Source organism: Ascidia mentula, chromosome 4, assembly GCF_947561715.1.
Source record: "Ascidia mentula chromosome 4, kaAscMent1.1, whole genome shotgun sequence".
NCBI classification, from domain to species: domain Eukaryota; kingdom Metazoa; phylum Chordata; class Ascidiacea; order Phlebobranchia; family Ascidiidae; genus Ascidia; species Ascidia mentula.
Window position 1 is genome coordinate 16,778,570 of NC_138569.1, and position 20,251 is coordinate 16,798,820.

Here is a 20,251-nt window from a genome sequence, read left to right on the forward strand (position 1 = left end):
ATTTCGGGCTGGTTTGATACACGGAGAACACAACCCGTGCAATTTTGTGTGGCAGCCAACCGTGAATACTAAACAATTACGCTTGCCGGGGTTAAGAATGTTCGACGTGCCAAAACGTCTTTTTTTCTTGTCGCTGAAGTAATGGGAAGTACACGTGACAAAACAACCTGGCAGGTTCCAAGCTGACTCGTGCGTCATACACGTCATTCACTGGACACTATTTATAACGACAGCTGTGCCCTCGTGGACAACCGTTAGCGAACTGTAACTCCAGTCATGTCAAGCTACTTTCCATGTTCTGACCAAGTTTCCCCGCCTGTATATGCTCTTACGTGAACTGTTTTGTAAGTTAGTCCCAACGTCTGTTTATGGTAATGCATGTTGCCGAAGATAAAGCTTATTTGCACATCGGAACTTGGTGTTTCCTATGATTCAGCGTCGTGTAATATAACGAATAATTGACGCTTACTAGATGTGCTGATGTGAACTGTGTGACGTCGGATCTAAACGAGCCATCTGTTTACACGCGCGGAAAGCCCCCATTCCTTTAAAATGTTGGTGCGGATCATGTTTCGGAAAAAAACCCTTCCCAAACTGCGTAGAATTTTCTACATTGTAGTTTCGGTCAATTTAGTTCCGTAGCTGATGTTTTACCGCATGATCTAACGTAACTGCCTGCAACTTCCAACCTCCAACTCATTGAATAAAAATCAAAATGTTTGTGAAACGTTTTTCGTGTTTTACCAAGAAATAAAGTGGACCACGATTGGTTTGATATCACCAGTAATTACACGTCTTGTAAATAAAATCAAAACCCTTCTGTTTGGCACAACCGTAAAAACCGTTCTGACAGCTTTAGTCCTAAACAAAGGGTTTTGTTTTACAGCAAAATAATCCTCCGTTTTTGACAACGCTTTATTTTCCTGTTTTTGTACCATTACATTCATTAGCGTTGCACCATTCGAAAACAAACGTATACACAAAATGCATAAATTTTTTGAACGTCAAGCATTCGCTGACGAAACTCGTACCATCAGCAGCAACTCAGTGTAACCACTATGCACGTATATTCGGTTATAATTTAATATATACGCTCAATTGCTATACGATGACGTTAATTCGTGTTTAAAATCTGCGACACATCAAATCCTGCAGGTCGCTTTGAACCAGATGTAATAGATGAGGATCTTGTACTCGACGCGAAACTTGGGGTTTGCGATTGCGTAGATGAACGGGTTCACGCAGCAGTTGAGCCACGTGATATTTGAGGCAGCCATGTGAATCCGCGGGTCAAAATTTGCCCTGTAAGCAATGAGGCGCTCAGTAATGACGTCATGTTTGGAATATGTACAAAGTACTAATATTATTACGAGTGTGCTTACAGGCTCACACAAACAACCGACATTTTATACCAGTCCCAAACAAACAACAGTAGACAGTTCCAATTGCTTATGCAAAAGTACACCAAGCCAAATTGGGATAACATACAACTGTTGTACATAAATATGCCTTCACCCCCCTAGTTCACTTTTAAGCATGATTCTTGTGTGTAAAAAGCTTGAACGTTAAAGTTTGAAATAATATCTCGTGCGACCAAATTGGGAATCATATTTTGCGAGCCTCTAAATGTCGGAGTTCAGTGACGTTTAAAACCATTCAGTTCACGTGTACAACATACGCACCTCCCAGGAAGCAAGTTCACGACCAAGCTGGGTAGAAACAGGAGAATGAACACCAAACACAGCGTTGCGCTCACAACGAGCAGCCGAACCTCAGTGTTCCGCTTTTCCTTTGCTTTCATGTTTTGGGCGATTTGGGCTTCGTTGGCGCTAAGTCCCGGCGTCTGCTGTTTTAAACAACTAGTTCAAACCGGTTTCGGCAAGTAATTTGAGAAGTGCACTCTTCTCTTACCGCCATCAGGGTGTCCTTGTCCACTTCCCACGGCAATTGCAATTGCGCTGCATTTTTTTCGTCGTCCTTTCGTCTCAGTCGCATAAACATGGCCGTGTACGCACTTACCATGAGCAGTATTGGGAGAAATTGGAAAATAACGCGGAGAATCTAAGAAAACGATTGTTAACCAGTGTTATAATATTGGATTTAGTAGTTATTCACTGTCACACAGTTTTAAATATAAATAAGCAATAACTATACATATTGCATGAAAAACAAAATTCAAATTATCCCCTTAAATAGAAATTACAAATGAAATAAGCGGAACTTATGAGAAAGGGGCGAACTTGGGGTCCACGCAGCAGGTCTGGGGCGTCGATTTCTAACGAAAAAAGGCTTCACGCCCTAACAATCTGATGTAATCTTCAACCAAAAAAGGTATCGCATGGCGTTTTTTTTTCTTAAGGACCCCGGAAAACAGTTCACTATTCAGGCGGACTTGTACATCAGGAAATGAACGTATAGTTGTGTACAATTACAGCATAGTTTTAAAACAGATGTTCTTCATTTACTAAACAAAGACTCATTCAAACGCCCTAAACCACTGGTTGTTTACGACAGATGATTCCTTTCTCTTCATGTTTGTTACAGGACCGCGGGCTACGCGGTTTCGCCATGTGGTGTTGTAGGTTCAATGAACCGCATTCAACAAATGAAAGCTAAACCTGGCCCGATAAACGATTGAATGCGTTTACACCAGTTTCATCTTTCACATTTTTGTAACTTTGTGAAAAACAAGGATTTTTTTTAATTCTGCGAAACAGGTCAGACCCACCTGCATGTATGTTTTCCACGTTCCGTCGATGTGTATAAACGTGCACAGAAGTTGCCCCGAATTCCAACCAATTATCCTTTTGCCGTCACCTGTGTTGCCAAACAAAACTGGAAGGAAAAATGCTGGTGCGATCAACCATGACGCCACCACGGCTACCACCATCCGTCGCTTTGTGAAGAGTGATCTAAACAATATTCTGGAATCAAAAAGTTGCTACCAATTTCAAGGGTCTATAGTGGTGATTTTGTCATAATAGCGAAGGCACGTACGTGATGATATTTCGCACATTGTTTGTAGTTTTCAACGCTTTGAAACTACAAACTATTTACTGGGTTTGTTACTATCTGAACACCAGTGTAGTAAGGAACGATTTAATTTCGTAAAAACCCAGCTTCGTACAAAATTTTTGGCTCATTTTATTATTGTGTTTACTGTAACTAGGAACCGAAGATGTCCACAGGGCAAAATTTATATTTCAAACAACAGCCATACTGATCCTAATGTCAAAAGCTGGTGCTTTGTGTGGATAATTTCGGCCATTTAGTTTTTTAATACACCTAATGTGTGAATCAATTATTACTGTTGAAAAATATAATCAATTAGTATAAGTAATACATCGGTGAGACGTGAACCGAAGGGAAAAGCAGAACAACGGAGAAATATTCTGTTGTGACAAGCGATCGGAGATGCCCCCGAGGCAATTGTTGAGCAACACGCGTCAGGACTCACTTGTATCGGTTTGGATGGCGGATGCTGATGAATCGATTAAATGTGATCGCCATAAGACAAGTGATAGATGTGTAACCGCAGCAGAAATAGACGAAAGCCTGGATTGACGCTGTGAAATTATCTGCTCCGCCGATAGGCCTAAGAATAGAACAAATCTGTCAGAACTTGCGCCACACCCAGCCACTGTTCACGTTTCTTTTGCTATGCATTAATTTCCATGACTTACACTGCACGATTGACCTCCCAAATAAGAATCATTGTTTGTTAAAATTTTATTTACCAAGAAGGATAATGCACAAATGCGGGTATGTTGTTGTCTTAACTATGATTCACTTGGAAATTGTTGTAATTTTCAACTGAATATGATTGAAGAAAATCTGTCAGGTAAAGGTGTTAAGCGCGGCAACGAAACAACAATAGAAAAATCCTAAACGGGGTTGAGAGTTTATGCAAACTTATAAAATTGATTTAACGTATAAGTTTTGGCAACATTTCCGTTTGCTTTGTCGACGCCAGGTTATAGCCGTAAATATTTCATGAACTTTTGCATTTTTATGTTAACTCCTTCACGCCGATGCAATGCCACGTTCTTTTGGTGAGCAATAACATCCCATCGCGTAACGGTTGTTTTCGAAACGGGAAAGGCTTAAACAATGCACGGACTTACCATTGCATTTGCGTGTATCCTGCTACGTTAAACGGCAGCATGAACGAAGCCGTCAAAAAGTCGATTGCAGCCAAGCTGACCACGAAAGCGTTAAAGGAGAGCTGCAGTTTTGCTGAACGCGAGAACACCAATATGGTCAGAAGATTGCCAACGGAACCGAGTATGATGCTGATGATACCAATGGTTATTCCAACGTACCTGCGACAAACACAAACCAAGCAATGTGAAATGAGGGGAATTTTGCCCCCCCCCTAGGGTGTGTTTTATCTCGCACAAACAAATGCTACGCACATAAACAATAAATATGAGAGTAACATGGCCTGGACATCGATAAAACCAAATCCGTTGTAGAGAAAGGCGCCTGTAAAGCTTCAGAAGGTGCGCCAAGAGAATAACGTTCAACGTTTTTACCGCTTTATGTATTATTGATTAACTCGCCAGTGTGGCATAAGAGGAAAATGTAGACAATAATGGGACAGAGACGTTCAAACAAGGATTTAATTACAGCCCTCCGGGCGCAGTTTTCACCGTTTGTATCATGTTAGCTGTAAAAATTATACCCGTTGGCAGCCTCAACATCAACGTAATATTTTCCTCTTATCAGTTAAAAATTTAAACAATTCGGTAAATTCTAGGAAAAAGTCACAATGCTGAACCGAAAATATTTTTTCCAACCTGAAATTCCGTATGGCATCGGAAACGTTAATCGTCGAGGTATTGGTGGCATTATCCATCACTGACAAAAGCTGCAACACTTGAAATAATTTACTGGTTATAAGACACCTGCTGCACTGACGGAATGCCGTCAAGCATAACCGAAACCAACGCTCGCACGCAAAACAAGTTCGCAGATGCAAGAGGGTAGTTTACGGATGCAAGAAACTCCACAGCGTGTGTGTGACACGCAACCGGATTTTAATACTAATAATGTACCTTTCACCACACAAAGATATACCCTGTCAGACAAACAACAACAGTTCTTTAAAGTGTATTAAGTGCATTGATGATTAAAGGAATAATAAAAAAAAAACTTTCCGGTCACGTCAAGGTGTTTCATATTTAATGCCACGCTGTTTTTATCACCAATAGATATCACTGACCCTTGACCTTTTTCTAGTTTAAAGCCCTTGTCGTTAGTTTTATTTGTCTACATATCAAAAATCAAGCTTTCAAATTGAAGTATATTTCCAAAAATAGGTGATGGTACTTGGGCAAGTCTCTTAACTTTCTATATGTTAGTGCTAATGTCACTGCCTGTCACGTATACCACTAATACTTAAATCTGACAGAAATCATCACTTAACAGGATCGATTATGCACTAGGCTTGTGATTTAGACACCGAGGAACACGCAATGATTGGCACTATCCCCAAGATACGGCAAAACTTCTGACCTCACATAATTGCAATGTCAGCCACTTGCCTACATCATAACTTTATCCAATAAAGGCGTGTAAAAAAAGCTCCCCAAAGTGATGAGTGTTTGCTCGTGCCTAAAACTTGATTTACTTCAGTGTTGCATTTTTTCAAAAAGGCGCCTCTGCCGAGGAGTTGGAACTCCTATCTATACTTGTGTAGGTTTTCAACACATTACACACCAGTGACTCCGCAGTGCCCACTCGTTCTGGGAAACCACTCACCCCTAAAACTTGCTGCTGTAGCATTACTCATTTTCATCACTGTTTTTCCTTGCTGTGAAATTTATCGCATTTGGTACCAAGGCCGGACATGAGATGTTGGCATTAACCTCACTCCAAGTCTTCTGGTCGTTCGTTACTTCCAAGTGCCTTATAATCACCCGAATTTTTTCTTCTTTATCTTTCAAGCTCTTTAGCATCACTTATCGGAATGCGATTGCAGAAAGAAGGAGAAATACGCAATGTCACCAATGATATCGACAGGGAGTGTCCTGATAGATGTTTTGCTTCAAATTGGCAAAACCACATTTCTCACATATAATTGAGTTGGTAAATACGTTCAGCCACAAGTAACTTGCTGTTTACACAAAATATACCCATAAGATAGGATTTCATTATTTATACAGAACAAATTTTATTTAGTTTGACAATAAATGTTCTTTGAGCACACTTTGGTCTGTTGAAATGGCCACATTTTATAGGTTCTCATACAAAATGTAGGTTTTAATTGTTTTAAAATAGAATGCTACCATGCCCTTAAATACCTTCCGTTCAAAACCCACTATTTTCCTCAAAGGAAACTGTCATAAAATTGACCATCCTTCGACAATAATATTTTTATTCAAATCGATTGACTACAGATATAGTTCTGCTATTTGAAATTACAAACTACAATTTTAACTTGACGGGATATATAGACAGGAATACCATTTTGTGTTATTGAGGTTTTTTTCGCGAACAAAAGTGCTTATATTCGGTTTGTACGCACAGCTTGTTTGTTTTTGTCAATTAGATTGGTTAGTTAATTTGGTAAATCGGGACAAACGAAATTGTGCTTGTTGTTTGATCTAGGCAGTTAGAAACTGCTTGCATAGCCCAAATTACCAAGTCGGCTAAAAATGAATTTTCCACATAATTTTTCGTCGCAACAGTTTTTGATTCAAATGTTGAGTTATTGTATAGACAGCAGTAGGTAACTTTGGCCTCACGTCATTGTAATTTACATATTTTTGGATGGAAGTTTGTTTCTTAAATTGCTGTAATCGTTACCACTGATTGAACATCTTTCTGTCTGGTCTCATTTTTCTGCTTCTTCTTCGTGATACGACGTCCCTCAATCATCATCAAAGCAAACACGAGTGCATTCAGGACGGAACAACCTAAAATCAAGTACATGACGGAGAACGGGTCGGTGTCGAAGATGACGCCGCCAACTGGCAATAAAACCATGGTGCCTAACGCTTGTCCGGCCGAGAAAATGAATATGTAGTTGCCAGACATGTTGGTGTATTGAGAGGTCCACGACACCCCCCCTGGATAGACCGTCGCCTGGAAGAAACTGTAGAAGAAGGTGATCGCCCACGTGACCGCGGCGTTGGACTCCCCGAATATGCAGACGATGATCATGGAAATCGTGATGCCGATGAAGTCGGTGATAATCACGTGAGTTGGTTTGAAATACCTAAGAACGACGACCCCGGCGAGACGGCCCGCACCGACGCCAATCCAGAAAAGAGAATTAATGAGGGTTCCGTCCGATACCTAAGCAACAGGGAAAAATTATCGATAATATGTCAGTCAACATAAATCTTAAAAATTAAAAATAAAATTGTCATTGCCGAGTGAATGCGAATGAAAAGGAAATGCTGAAAAACTTCGAGGGCCCAAACAGGTCATATCTCTACATTTTGATTTCAGAAAAGTAAAGTACATGTATATCTACGGATGATTTTATGTAATCGGGCGTTTCCCAGTACCGACCCTTGCAAATATATTGTCTGCTTTTTCGGAAATAACAGAATGAATTTTTTGTACAGGTGCTACTTTCGTTTACCCCTGCTCAGATCAGAGAACTCAAATTTTAAAGTTTTTGTGTTGTACTTACGGAGAAGTGCAGATCCGAGCAAATGGACACCGAATATATATAGCTGTTGTAGGCAGTTTCCCCAGCCACAGAGAAGAAGTAAAATACGCAAACCAATGCAAAGAGCAGCGCAACCGTCTTCATCGAATCTTCGCCCCGGCTCTCAATCACCTCTTCCTTCACACTACGAATCCGTTCCTCAGTCTTCGCAAGACCGAGACCGAGAAAATAGAATCCGACCACGAAGAGGAACCCGCCGCAAATCAGGTACGCCCAAACTATCGGATTTACGCCTGGTTCAGCAGCTGTAGACTAAAAAGATTTAAAAGTTGCAACATCGAAAAAATGTATTACGGATAACTTATGGAGGTAACAAATGTGAACCAAAAGGTCGTTGGAGTGATGCAAAAATGATACAATATTTGCATTGCTTTGGAATGCTTTTTGTTTAGGATGTAGGCAAGTATTTACAAACTATCCAGAATTACCAGATCTCCAAGTAAACAATATGCCATGTGATTGGATGCAACTGCACCTACCGGTAGTATTCTATTCGAACCAGCAATAGCGATAGCATCAAAAATATATCTTGTGATATGTTTAATACCGAACTAAGTAGCGGAACACTATAACTAGCGACAAGGATATATATCACCTTGTTTAATAATTATTAGTGTGTCTCTGCCAATCCAAACTTCGATTGAATAAGAATAAAGTCATTGGCAAACGTCCCCAACAAATAAACAAATGAAGCTGTTGTCACTCCGGTCATTGGATGAATAACAAGTTACAAACCGAATATACTGAAGTAAACTTGTTGTTGCCGTCGCCAGAAGAATGTGGTGACTCATCCGAGGGGCAAACATCTTCTGCCTCTTGTCGCAGAAACGGCTGAGCTGCGTAAAATAAATTGGAGAACTACATGTAGTAGTTACGTCATTCCGATATAGGCTACTGAACACGTTAGTTCTCCTACCTATTAACGGAGCGAGAAATGCACCAAGCGCAATCATAAAATGATATCCCGATATCCAACCTCTCGAATCTTTTTCCCCCCAGATTTGCAGAATAAGAGCTTGCATGCCTGTGAAAAACGGAAATAATGATAAAAACACGGAAAGCAATATCTTCGCCGCTGTGTAAATATTCCATCCGTCCTGAACAACATATTTTTTAAAGAAAGGCTTTTGTCAAGACGTGTTTAAAGTTCAATTTTCTTGTTTCTTTGCGAAAGAAACCATATTCTCCATGTGAAGTGCCGGATTAACCATCAGGCAAATAAAGCACGTGCTTTAGGGACATCTAAATATGCAGACCACCTAAACAACTTTATGGCGTAATTTCATATAACTCTATATGGTAAACAAAGTCCCTTCCGAAAGTTAATTCCTTTACAAAGTTAACGAATTTCTTCTTTAATATTTGCACCCTTATTTAGGCGCAACGCAATATATTGTTTGCTCACCTGCATCGAGGTATCCGAACACGATTCCGCCTGCCATTACCACCACAACAAGCAGCCACAAATCAGAAATCCACGGTGTTGCGGTGATAGCACCTCCCAGTATAAAAGATGCCGCCGCTATAACGTGAATGCACTGTGTTTTATTGGGAGGCCATGTGTAAAAAGTGAAACCGTTGACTAGTATAAAATGACGTCCAAAAAATGCTCACCAAACGTATACATATTGTTCAGACGACGCATAACCAGCCCAGTGACAATGCCACCAGCCAATACCCCAACTGAGCGCCCGGTGAATAACCATGAAACCGTCCCAACAGAAGTTCCAACGTTATTAGCCAAGGTCAAGAGTGTTGGGCCGTGGATTGAAACAAAAAGACCCTAAGCACAAGGATTGTGAAAGCTTTGTGAGATTTTGTTTGTGACAAATTAAAAGCTGTACATTTCCTATTCTCGCTATTGAAATTCCAGTCAGCAGCAAGATAATCCAAACCCGTTGCTTCTTGTCGTCTGCGGACGTAGTTGAGCTCTGTAGCTGAAAATCATCTGTCTTTACTTGTTCTGGTGCAAAAAAAAGACAATTAACATATTTAGTATATGTGATGGTCAGTTTGGAGTGATAGGCCTACGTGTGTGTTTTAAACGTTAGAATAACAAAGAAGTTGTAAATCAGGTTTGTACCTTCACCACATATCTGTAAATTTTGCATTCAACACTTGAAATAATGTATTGCACTAACGGAATGTCGCCAAGCATAACCGAAACCGACACCCGCACGCAAAACAAGTTCACTGATGCAACAGGCAAGTTTACATAAGAAGAACCTTCGCAGCGTGTGTGTGGCACGCAACCTGGTGTTAATTACAACAATGTACCTTTCACCACACGAAAATACACCTTGTCAGACAAACACCAAAACTACGTTAAAACGAACTAAGTGCATCAATGAATAAAGAAATAATAAAAATAAACTTTCCAGTCACGTCAAGGTGTTTCACATTTAATGCCACGCTGTTTTTATCACCAATAGATATCACTGACCCTTGACCTTTTTCTAGTTTAAAGCCCTTGTCGTTAGTTTTATTTGTCTACATATCAAAAATCAAGCTTTAAAATTTAAGCAAGTTTCCAAAAAATAGGTGATGGTACTTGGGCAAGTCTCTTAACTTTCTATATGTTAGTGCTGCCTGTCACGTACAGCTAATACTAAAATCTGACGGAAATCATGCGTAACAGGATCGATTATGCATTAGGCTTGTGATTTAGACAACAAGGAACACGCAATGATTAGCACTATCCCCAAGATACGGCAAAACTTCTGACCTCACATAATTGCAATGTAAGCCACTTGCCTACATCACAACTTTATTCAATAAAGGCGTGTAAAAAAAAGCTCTCCAAAGTAATGAGTGTTTGCTCGTGCCTAAAACGTGATTTATTTCAGTGTTGCATTTTTTTATAAAGGCACCTCTCCCAAGGAGTTGGAACTCCTATCTGCGCTTGTGTAGGTTTTCAACACATTACACGCGATTGACGCCGCAGTGCCCACTCGTTCTGGGAAACCACTCACCCCTAAAACTTGCTGCTGTAGCATTACTCATTTTCATCAATGTTTTTCCTTGCTGAGAACAATATCGCATTTGGTACCAAGGCCGGACATGAGATGTTGGTATTAACCACACTCCAAGTCTTCTGGTCGTTCGTTACTCCCAAGTGCCTTATTATCACCCGAATTTTTTCCTCTTTGTCTTTCAAGCTCTTTAGCATCACTTATCGGAATGCGATTGCAGAAAGAAGGAGAAATACGCAATGTCACCAATGATATCGACAGGGAGTGTCCTGATAGATGTTTTGCTTCAAATTGGCAAAACCACATTTCTCACATATAATTGAGTTGGTAAATACGTTCAGCCACAAGTAACTTGCTGTTTACACAAAATATACCCATAAGATAGGATTTCATTATTTATACAGAACAAATTTTATTTAGTTTGACAATAAATGTTCTTTGAGCACACTTTGGTCTGTTGAAATGGCCACATTTTATAGGTTCTCATACAAAATGTAGGTTTTAATTGTTTTAAAATAGAATGCTACCATGCCCTTAAATACCTTCCGTTCAAAACCCAATATTTTCCTCAAAGGAAACTGTCATAAAATTGACCATCCTTCGACAATAATATTTTTATTCAAATCGATTGACTACAGATATAGTTCTGCTATTTGAAATTACAAACTACAATTTTAACTTGACGGGATATATAGACAGGAATACCTTTTTGTGTTATTGAGGTTTTTTTCGCGAACAAAAGTGCTTATATTCGGTTTGTACGCACAGCTTGTTTGTTTTTGTCAATTAGATTGGTTAGTTAATTTGGTAAATCGGGACAAACGAAATTGTGCTTGTTGTTTGATCTAGGCAGTTAGAAACTGCTTGCATAGCCCAAATTACCAAGTCGGCTAAAAATGAATTTTCCACATAATTTTTCGTCGCAACAGTTTTTGATTCAAATGTTGAGTTATTGTATAGACAGCAGTAGGTAACTTTGGCCTCACGTCATTGTAATTTACATATTTTTGGATGGAAGTTTGTTTCTTAAATTGCTGTAATCGTTACCACTGATTGAACATCTTTCTGTCTGGTCTCATTTTTCTGCTTCTTCTTCGTGATACGACGTCCCTCAATCATCATCAAAGCAAACACGAGTGCATTCAGGACGGAACAACCTAAAATCAAGTACATGACGGAGAACGGGTCGGTGTCGAAGATGACGCCGCCAACTGGCAATAAAACCATGGTGCCTAACGCTTGCCCGGCCGAGAAAATGAATATGTAGTTGCCAGACATGTTGGTGTATTGAGAGGTCCACGACACCCCCCCTGGATAGACCGTCGCCTGGAAGAAACTGTAGAAGAAGGTGATCGCCCACGTGACCGCGGCGTTGGACTCCCCGAATATGCAGACGATGATCATGGAAATCGTGATGCCGATGAAGTCGGTGATAATCACGTGAGTTGGTTTGAAATACCTAAGAACGACGACCCCGGCGAGACGGCCCGCACCGACGCCAATCCAGAAAAGAGAATTAATGAGGGTTCCGTCCGATACCTAAGCAACAGGGAAAAATTATCGATAATATGTCAGTCAACATAAATCTTAAAAATTAAAAATAAAATTGTCATTGCCGAGTGAATGCGAATGAAAAGGAAATGCTGAAAAACTTCGAGGGCCCAAACAGGTCATATCTCTACATTTTGATTTCAGAAAAGTAAAGTACATGTATATCTACGGATGATTTTATGTAATCGGGCGTTTCCCAGTACCGACCCTTGCAAATATATTGTCTGCTTTTTCGGAAATAACAGAATGAATTTTTTGTACAGGTGCTACTTTCGTTTACCCCTGCTCAGATCAGAGAACTCAAATTTTAAAGTTTTTGTGTTGTACTTACGGAGAAGTGCAGATCCGAGCAAATGGACACCGAATATATATAGCTGTTGTAGGCAGTTTCCCCAGCCACAGAGAAGAAGTAAAATACGCAAACCAATGCAAAGAGCAGCGCAACCGTCTTCATCGAATCTTCGCCCCGGCTCTCAATCACCTCTTCCTTCACACTACGAATCCGTTCCTCAGTCTTCGCAAGACCGAGACCGAGAAAATAGAATCCGACCACGAAGAGGAACCCGCCGCAAATCAGGTACGCCCAAACTATCGGATTTACGCCTGGTTCAGCAGCTGTAGACTAAAAAGATTTAAAAGTTGCAACATCGAAAAAATGTATTACGGATAACTTATGGAGGTAACAAATGTGAACCAAAAGGTCGTTGGAGTGATGCAAAAATGATACAATATTTGCATTGCTTTGGAATGCTTTTTGTTTAGGATGTAGGCAAGTATTTACAAACTATCCAGAATTACCAGATCTCCAAGTAAACAATATGCCATGTGATTGGATGCAACTGCACCTACCGGTAGTATTCTATTCGAACCAGCAATAGCGATAGCATCAAAAATATATCTTGTGATATGTTTAATACCGAACTAAGTAGCGGAACACTATAACTAGCGACAAGGATATATATCACCTTGTTTAATAATTATTAGTGTGTCTCTGCCAATCCAAACTTCGATTGAATAAGAATAAAGTCATTGGCAAACGTCCCCAACAAATAAACAAATGAAGCTGTTGTCACTCCGGTCATTGGATGAATAACAAGTTACAAACCGAATATACTGAAGTAAACTTGTTGTTGCCGTCGCCAGAAGAATGTGGTGACTCATCCGAGGGGCAAACATCTTCTGCCTCTTGTCGCAGAAACGGCTGAGCTGCGTAAAATAAATTGGAGAACTACATGTAGTAGTTACGTCATTCCGATATAGGCTACTGAACACGTTAGTTCTCCCACCTATTAATGGAGCAAGAAATGCACCAAGCGCAATCATAAAATGATATCCCGATATCCAACCTCTCGAATCTTTTTCCCCCCAGATTTGCAGAATAAGAGCTTGCATGCCTGTGAAAAACGGAAATAATGATAAAAACACGGAAAGCAATATCTTCGCCGCTGTGTAAATATTCCATCCGTCCTGAACAACATATTTTTTAAAGAAAGGCTTTTGTCAAGACGTGTTTAAAGTTCAATTTTCTTGTTTCTTTGCGAAAGAAACCATATTCTCCATGTGAAGTGCCGGATTAACCATCAGGCAAATAAAGCACGTGCTTTAGGGACATCTAAATATGCAGACCACCTAAACAACTTTATGGCGTAATTTCATATAACTCTATATGGTAAACAAAGTCCCTTCCGAAAGTTAATTCCTTTACAAAGTTAACGAATTTCTTCTTTAATATTTGCACCCTTATTTAGGCGCAACGCAATATATTGTTTGCTCACCTGCATCGAGGTATCCGAACACGATTCCGCCTGCCATTACCACCACAACAAGCAGCCACAAATCAGAAATCCACGGTGTTGCGGTGATAGCACCTCCCAGTATAAAAGATGCCGCCGCTATAACGTGAATGCACTGTGTTTTATTGGGAGGCCATGTGTAAAAAGTGAAACCGTTGACTAGTATAAAATGACGTCCAAAAAATGCTCACCAAACGTATACATATTGTTCAGACGACGCATAACCAGCCCAGTGACAATGCCACCAGCCAATACCCCAACTGAGCGCCCGGTGAATAACCATGAAACCGTCCCAACAGAAGTTCCAACGTTATTAGCCAAGGTCAAGAGTGTTGGGCCGTGGATTGAAACAAAAAGACCCTAAGCACAAGGATTGTGAAAGCTTTGTGAGATTTTGTTTGTGACAAATTAAAAGCTGTACATTTCCTATTCTCGCTATTGAAATTCCAGTCAGCAGCAAGATAATCCAAACCCGTTGCTTCTTGTCGTCTGCGGACGTAGTTGAGCTCTGTAGCTGAAAATCATCTGTCTTTACTTGTTCTGGTGCAAAAAAAAGACAATTAACATATTTAGTATATGTGATGGTCAGTTTGGAGTGATAGGCCTACGTGTGTGTTTTAAACGTTAGAATAACAAAGAAGTTGTAAATCAGGTTTGTACCTTCACCACATATCTGTAAATTTTGCATTCAACACTTGAAATAATGTATTGCACTAACGGAATGTCGCCAAGCATAACCGAAACCGACACCCGCACGCAAAACAAGTTCACTGATGCAACAGGCAAGTTTACATAAGAAGAACCTTCGCAGCGTGTGTGTGGCACGCAACCTGGTGTTAATTACAACAATGTACCTTTCACCACACAAAAATACACCTTGTCAGACAAACACCAAAACTACGTTAAAACGAACTAAGTGCATCAATGAATAAAGAAATAATAAAAATAAACTTTCCAGTCACGTCAAGGTGTTTCATATTTAATGCCACGCTGTTTTTATCACCAATAGATATCACTGACCCTTGACCTTTTTCTAGTTTAAAGCCCTTGTCGTTAGTTTTATTTGTCTACATATCAAAAATCAAGCTTTAAAATTTAAGCAAGTTTCCAAAAAATAGGTGATGGTACTTGGGCAAGTCTCTTAACTTTCTATATGTTAGTGCTGCCTGTCACGTACAGCTAATACTAAAATCTGACGGAAATCATGCGTAACAGGATCGATTATGCATTAGGCTTGTGATTTAGACAACAAGGAACACGCAATGATTAGCACTATCCCCAAGATACGGCAAAACTTCTGACCTCACATAATTGCAATGTAAGCCACTTGCCTACATCACAACTTTATTCAATAAAGGCGTGTAAAAAAAGCTCTCCAAAGTAATGAGTGTTTGCTCGTGCCTAAAACGTGATTTATTTCAGTGTTGCATTTTTTTATAAAGGCACCTCTCCCAAGGAGTTGGAACTCCTATCTATACTTGTGTAGGTTTTCAACACATTACACACCAGTGACTCCGCAGTGCCCACTCGTTCTGGGAAACCACTCACCCCTAAAACTTGCTGCTGTAGCATTACTTATTTTCATCACTGTTTTTCCTTGCTGAGAACAATATCGCATTTGGTACCAAGGCCGGACATGAGATGTTGGTATTAACCACACTCCAAGTCTTCTGGTCGTTCGTTACTCCCAAGTGCCTTAAAATCACCCGAATATTTTCCTCTTTGTCTTTTAAGCTCTTTAGCGTCACTTATTGGAATGCGATTGCAGAAAGAAGGAGAAATACGCAATGTCACCAATGATATCGACAGGGAGTGTCCTGATAGATGTTTTGCTTCAAATTGGCAAAACCACATTTCTCACAAATAATTGAGTTGGTAAATACGTTCAGCCACAAGTAACTTGCTGTTTACACAAAATATACCCATAAGATAGGATTTCATTATTTATACAGAACAAATTTTCTTTAGTTTGACAATAAATGTTCTTTGAGCACACTTTGGTCTGTTGAAATGGCCACATTTTATAGGTTCTCATACAAAATGTAGGTTTCAATTGTTTTAAAATAGAATGCTACCATGCCCTTAAATACCTTCCGTTCAAAACCCAATATTTTCCTCAAAGGAAACTGTCATAAAATTGACCATCCTTCGACAATAATATTTTTATTCAAATCGATTGACTACAGATATAGTTCTGCTATTTGAAATTACAAACTACAATTTTAACTTGACGGGATATATAGACAGGAATACCATTTTGTGTTATTGAGGTTTTTTTCGCGAACAAAAGTGCTTATATTCGGTTTGTACGCACAGCTTGTTTGTTTTTGTCAATTAGATTGGTTAGTTAATTTGGTAAATCGGGACAAACGAAATTGTGCTTGTTGTTTGATCTAGGCAGTTAGAAACTGCTTGCATAGCCCAAATTACCAAGTCGGCTAAAAATCAATTTTCCACATAATTTTTCTTCGCAACAGTTTTTGGTTCAAATGTTGAGTTATTGTATAGACAGCAGTAGGTAACTTTGGCCTCATGTCATTGTAATTTACATATTTTTGGATGGAAGTTTGTTTCTTAAATTGCTGTAATCGTTACCACTGATTGAACGTCTTTCTGTCTGGTCTCATTTTTCTGCTTCTTCTTCGTGATACGACGTCCCTCAATCATCATCAAACCAAACACGAGTGCATTCAGGACGGAACAACCTAAAATCAAGTACATGACGGAGAACGGGTCGGTGTCAAAGATGACGCCGCCAACTGGCAATAAAACCATGGTGCCTAACGCTTGTCCGGCCGAGAAAATGAATATGTAGTTGCCAGACATGTTGGTGTACTGAGAGGTCCACGACACCCCCCCTGGATAGACCGTAGCCTGGAAGAAACTGTAGAAGAAGGTGATCGCCCACGTGACCGCGGCGTTGGACTCTCCGAATATGCAGATGATGATCATGGAAATCGTGATGCCGATGAAGTCGGTGATAATCACGTGAGTTGGTTTGAAATACCTGAGAACGACGACCCCGGCGAGACGGCCCGCACCGAAGCCGATCCAGAAAAGAGAATTAATGATGGTTCCGTCCGATACCTAAGCAACAGGGAAAAATTATCGATAATATGTCAGCCAACATAAATCTTAAAAATGAAGAATGAAAATGTCATTGCCGAGTGGATGCGATTGAAATGGAAATGCTGATAAAAATGCGGGCCCGCGAAACCAAAGAGGTCATATCTCCACATTTTGCTTTGAAATGGTAAAGTACATGTATGTCTACGGATGATTTTATGTAATCGGGCGTTTCCCAGTACCGCCCCCTGCAAGCATATTGTCTTTTTTTGGAAATAACAGAAATAATTTTACGTATAGGTTTTACTTTCGTTTACCCCTGCTCAAATCAGAGAACTCACATTTTCAATTTTTTATGTTTTACTTACGGAGAAGTGCAGATCCGAGCAAATGGACACCGAATATATATAGCTGTTGTAGGCAGTTTCCCCAGCCACACAGAAGAAGTAATATACGCAAACCAATGTAAAGAGCAGGGCAACCGTCTTCATCGAATCTTCGCCCCGGCTCTCAATCACCTCTTCCTTCACACTACGAATCCGTTCCTCAGTCTTCGCAAGACCGAGACCGAGAAAATAGAATCCGACCACGAAGAGGAACCCGCCGCAGATCAGGTACGCCCATACTATCGGATTTACACCTGGTTCAGCAGCTGTAGACTAAAAAGATTTAAAAGTTGCAACATCGAAAGAATGTTTTGCGGATGACTTATGGAGGTTACAAATGTAATTGACCATTTACTAGAAGGCCGTTGGTGTGATACAAAAATGATACAATATTTGCATTGCTTTGGAAAGTTCTTTGTTTAGGATGTAGGCAAGTATTTACAAACTATCCCGTATTACCAGATCTCCAAGTAAACAATATACGACGTGATTGGATGCGACTGCACCCAGTATTCTATTCGAACAAGCAATATATCTTGAAAAATATCTTGTGATATGTTTAACACCGAACTAAGTAGCGGAACACTGTATAACTAGCTACAAGGATACATATCAACTTGTTTAATAAGTATTTGTGTATCTCTGCCAATCCAAACTTTAATTGAATAAGAATAAAGTCATTGGCAAACTTCCCCAACAAATAAACAAATAAAGCTGTTGTCACTCCGGTCATTGGATGAATAACAAGTTACAAACCGAATATACTGAAGTAAAATTGTTGTTGCCGTCGCCAGAAGAATCTGTTAACTCATCCGAGGGGCAAACATCTTCTGCATCTTGTCGCAGAAACGGCTGAGCTGCGTAAAATAAATTGGAGAACTACATGTAGTGGTTACGTCATTCCGATATATTGAAGGGGTTAGTTCTCCCACCTATTAATGGAGCAAGAAATGCACCAAGCGCAATCATAAAATGATATCCCGATATCCAACCTCTCGAATCTTTTTCTCCCCAGATTTGCAGAATAAGAGCTTGCATGCCTGTGAAAAAAAGGAAATATTGACAAAAACACGGGAAACAATACGTGCTTTAGGGCTATACATAAATGCAGGCCACCTAAAAAACTTCATGACGTAATTTCAGAAAACTATAATGGCAAACAAAGTCCCTTCCGAAAGTTAATTCCTTTACAAACTTAACGAATTTTTTCTTTAATATTTGCATTTTTATTTATGGTTGACGCAATATAAGTGTATTATCAGCTTCAGGCCACTTGTCATCATTTGGCTTGGGGCCATTAGGGCCTTAATCCGGCAATGATACATTTCCAGTTGCTTCAATCACTAACCAAGGTATAAGATGACCGCAACATTTATTGAAGTTTGCTCACCTGCATCGAGGTATCCGAACACGATTCCGCCTGCCATTACCACCACAACAAGCAGCCACAAATCGGAAATCCACGGTGTTGCGGTGATAGCACCTCCCAGTATAAAAGATGCCGCCGCTAAAACGTGAATGCACTGTGTTTTTTTGGAGGCCATGTGCAAAAAGTGAAACCGTTGACTATAGTACGATATGACGTCCAAAATATGCTCACCAAACGTATACATATTGTTCAGACGACGCATAATCAGTCCAGTGACAATGCCACCAGCCAATACCCCAACTGAGCGCCCGGTGAATAACCATGAAACCGTCCCAACAGAAGTTCCAACGTTATTAGCCAAGGTCAAGAGTGTTGGGCCGTGGATTGAAATAAAAAGACCCTAAGCACAGAGATTTTGAAAGCTTTGTGAGATTTTGTTTGTGACAAATTATAAGCTGTACATTTCCTATTCTCGCTATTGAAATTCCAGTCAGTAACAAGATAATCCAAACCCGTTGCTTCTTGTCGTCTGCGGACGTAGTTGAGCTCTGTAGCTTAAAATCATCTGTCTTTACTTGTTCTAGTTTAATAGAAGACATTTAACACATTTAGTATATCAGTTTGGCGTGATAGGCCTACGTGTGTTTTAAACGTTAGAATAACAAAGAAGTAAGGTTTGTACCCTCACCACATATCTGTAAATTTTGCATAGTTGAATACTGGTAACATACTAATAATAATACAAACTACATTTACTTTAAAACATTTAATTTCAAGAAAGCAATTCAATTGGTCTATGCTTTACTTTTTATTTACTGCCTTTTACATTTTTTCGCGTTTCTGCTTGGCCACAAATTATTTAAAAAAAAGACTTACCCCCGGTCATGTCTGCGTAAATAACTTTACTGCGTCTTTGTTGGTTGTCTTTATGAAAAATTAACGAAATCACTTAAAAGATTTCAGTCAATCACTGAGTTAGAAAGCAATGAAACTTGCCATCGGTCCAACTTACACCAGTAAGATTGGGTAGAACTGCAAACCCTGCAAGTATTAATCAAATATTTAAACAGCCATAGTGCTTTAGCTCTGTCGCGGAACGCAACTTCGCAGTTTTGCACATATGCACGCATTGAACAATATTATCTCATTTTAGACAGGATGACAACATTTCGCTCACATTAGGCCTATTTCCGCCGAGGCTGCAAAAACGCTAAAAATCGTTTTCCAATTTATCCTTAGCCTATAATACTTTTTGTTTTCAGTAAAAAATACGTCCAAAATGTTATTTTCGCACAAGAAGGCGGAGGATAATTTTAAATACGATTTTTTGCCAAACGCAGTCTTGACGAATTTTTCACTCTGCAGGTAAAAACCAAATTTTTTTACGAGTTATGAAACGTTTTTAATTAAATCTTTCCACCAAGCCCGTG

General features: G+C 39.8%; 4 protein-coding genes across 7 annotated transcripts; all 4 read right to left on the reverse strand.

Moving 5' to 3' along the window:
- Window positions 1–68: 68 nt before the first annotated feature.
- Window positions 69–5,921, reverse strand: LOC145899375 (G-protein coupled receptor 84-like). Of its 2 annotated transcripts, none has more exons than XM_082988127.1 (7): window positions 4,800–5,921; window positions 4,125–4,322; window positions 3,458–3,595; window positions 2,729–2,912; window positions 1,912–2,061; window positions 1,683–1,843; window positions 69–1,302 (listed from the first exon to the last, which is right to left on the reverse strand). In XM_082988127.1, the coding sequence occupies exons 1-7, from the start codon at window positions 4,856–4,858 to the stop codon at window positions 1,143–1,145; spliced, it is 1,050 nt and encodes a 349-aa protein (XP_082844253.1). In that variant the 5' UTR covers window positions 4,859–5,921; the 3' UTR covers window positions 69–1,142. The 2 variants fall into 2 exon arrangements, with proteins under 2 accessions (XP_082844253.1, XP_082844252.1); XM_082988126.1 differs by having other exon boundaries at window positions 1,683–1,846; window positions 4,800–5,914.
- Window positions 5,922–6,415: 494 nt separating this feature from the next.
- Window positions 6,416–10,762, reverse strand: LOC145899361 (sodium-dependent glucose transporter 1A-like). 2 transcript variants are annotated; one of them, XM_082988109.1, is made up of 8 exons: window positions 10,657–10,762; window positions 9,529–9,647; window positions 9,299–9,467; window positions 9,090–9,206; window positions 8,601–8,708; window positions 8,420–8,520; window positions 7,646–7,936; window positions 6,416–7,302 (listed from the first exon to the last, which is right to left on the reverse strand). In XM_082988109.1, exons 1-8 carry the CDS (start codon window positions 10,724–10,726, stop codon window positions 6,790–6,792), a joined length of 1,488 nt encoding a protein of 495 aa, XP_082844235.1. In that variant the 5' UTR covers window positions 10,727–10,762; the 3' UTR covers window positions 6,416–6,789. The 2 variants fall into 2 exon arrangements, with proteins under 2 accessions (XP_082844235.1, XP_082844236.1); XM_082988110.1 differs by lacking the exon at window positions 10,657–10,762 and adding an exon at window positions 9,768–10,619.
- Window positions 10,763–10,983: 221 nt separating this feature from the next.
- Window positions 10,984–15,650, reverse strand: LOC145899363 (sodium-dependent glucose transporter 1A-like). 2 transcript variants are annotated; one of them, XM_082988111.1, is made up of 8 exons: window positions 15,549–15,650; window positions 14,422–14,540; window positions 14,192–14,360; window positions 13,983–14,099; window positions 13,494–13,601; window positions 13,313–13,413; window positions 12,539–12,829; window positions 10,984–12,195 (listed from the first exon to the last, which is right to left on the reverse strand). In XM_082988111.1, the coding sequence occupies exons 1-8, from the start codon at window positions 15,616–15,618 to the stop codon at window positions 11,683–11,685; spliced, it is 1,488 nt and encodes a 495-aa protein (XP_082844237.1). In that variant the 5' UTR covers window positions 15,619–15,650; the 3' UTR covers window positions 10,984–11,682. The 2 variants fall into 2 exon arrangements, with proteins under 2 accessions (XP_082844237.1, XP_082844238.1); XM_082988112.1 differs by lacking the exon at window positions 15,549–15,650 and adding an exon at window positions 14,661–15,375.
- Window positions 15,651–16,574: 924 nt separating this feature from the next.
- Window positions 16,575–19,707, reverse strand: LOC145898191 (sodium-dependent glucose transporter 1A-like). Its single transcript, XM_082986621.1, has 8 exons — window positions 19,698–19,707; window positions 19,283–19,401; window positions 19,053–19,221; window positions 18,843–18,959; window positions 18,385–18,492; window positions 18,209–18,309; window positions 17,435–17,725; window positions 16,575–17,087 (listed from the first exon to the last, which is right to left on the reverse strand). Exons 1-8 carry the CDS (start codon window positions 19,705–19,707, stop codon window positions 16,575–16,577), a joined length of 1,428 nt encoding a protein of 475 aa, XP_082842747.1.
- Between the last annotated feature and the right edge of the window lie 544 nt (window positions 19,708–20,251).

Bases quoted from the DNA above. Each gene is read 5' to 3' on its own strand.
- LOC145899375 (XM_082988126.1), bottom strand. From the start codon at position 4,858: ATGGATAATGCCACCAATACCTCGACGATTAACGTTTCCGATGCCATA. The intron at 4,323-4,799 runs GTTGGAAAAAAT...TGTTTGTCGCAG, and splicing joins GATGCCATACGGAATTTCAG to GTACGTTGGAATAACCATTG. The intron at 1,303-1,682 runs GTGCGTATGTTG...CATTGCTTACAG, and splicing joins GTGAACTTGCTTCCTGGGAG to GGCAAATTTTGACCCGCGGA.
- LOC145899361 (XM_082988109.1), bottom strand. From the start codon at position 10,726: ATGCGATATTGTTCTCAGCAAGGAAAAACATTGATGAAAATGAGTAAT. The intron at 9,648-10,656 runs GTGAGTGGTTTC...TTTTTGCACCAG, and splicing joins TACAGCAGCAAGTTTTAGGG to AACAAGTAAAGACAGATGAT. The intron at 9,207-9,298 runs GTGAGCATTTTT...TTCACGTTATAG, and splicing joins GAACAATATGTATACGTTTG to CGGCGGCATCTTTTATACTG.
- LOC145899363 (XM_082988111.1), bottom strand. From the start codon at position 15,618: ATGCGATATTGTTCTCAGCAAGGAAAAACAGTGATGAAAATAAGTAAT. The intron at 13,602-13,982 runs GTGAGCAAACAA...CGTTTTTCACAG, and splicing joins GTTCGGATACCTCGATGCAG to GCATGCAAGCTCTTATTCTG. The intron at 12,830-13,312 runs GTTTGTAACTTG...AAATCTTTTTAG, and splicing joins AGTTTACTTCAGTATATTCG to TCTACAGCTGCTGAACCAGG.
- LOC145898191 (XM_082986621.1), bottom strand. The intron at 18,310-18,384 runs GTGGGAGAACTA...TATTTTACGCAG, and splicing joins ATTTCTTGCTCCATTAATAG to CTCAGCCGTTTCTGCGACAA. The intron at 17,088-17,434 runs GTAAGTAAAACA...CCTGTTGCTTAG, and splicing joins GCTCGGATCTGCACTTCTCC to GTATCGGACGGAACCATCAT.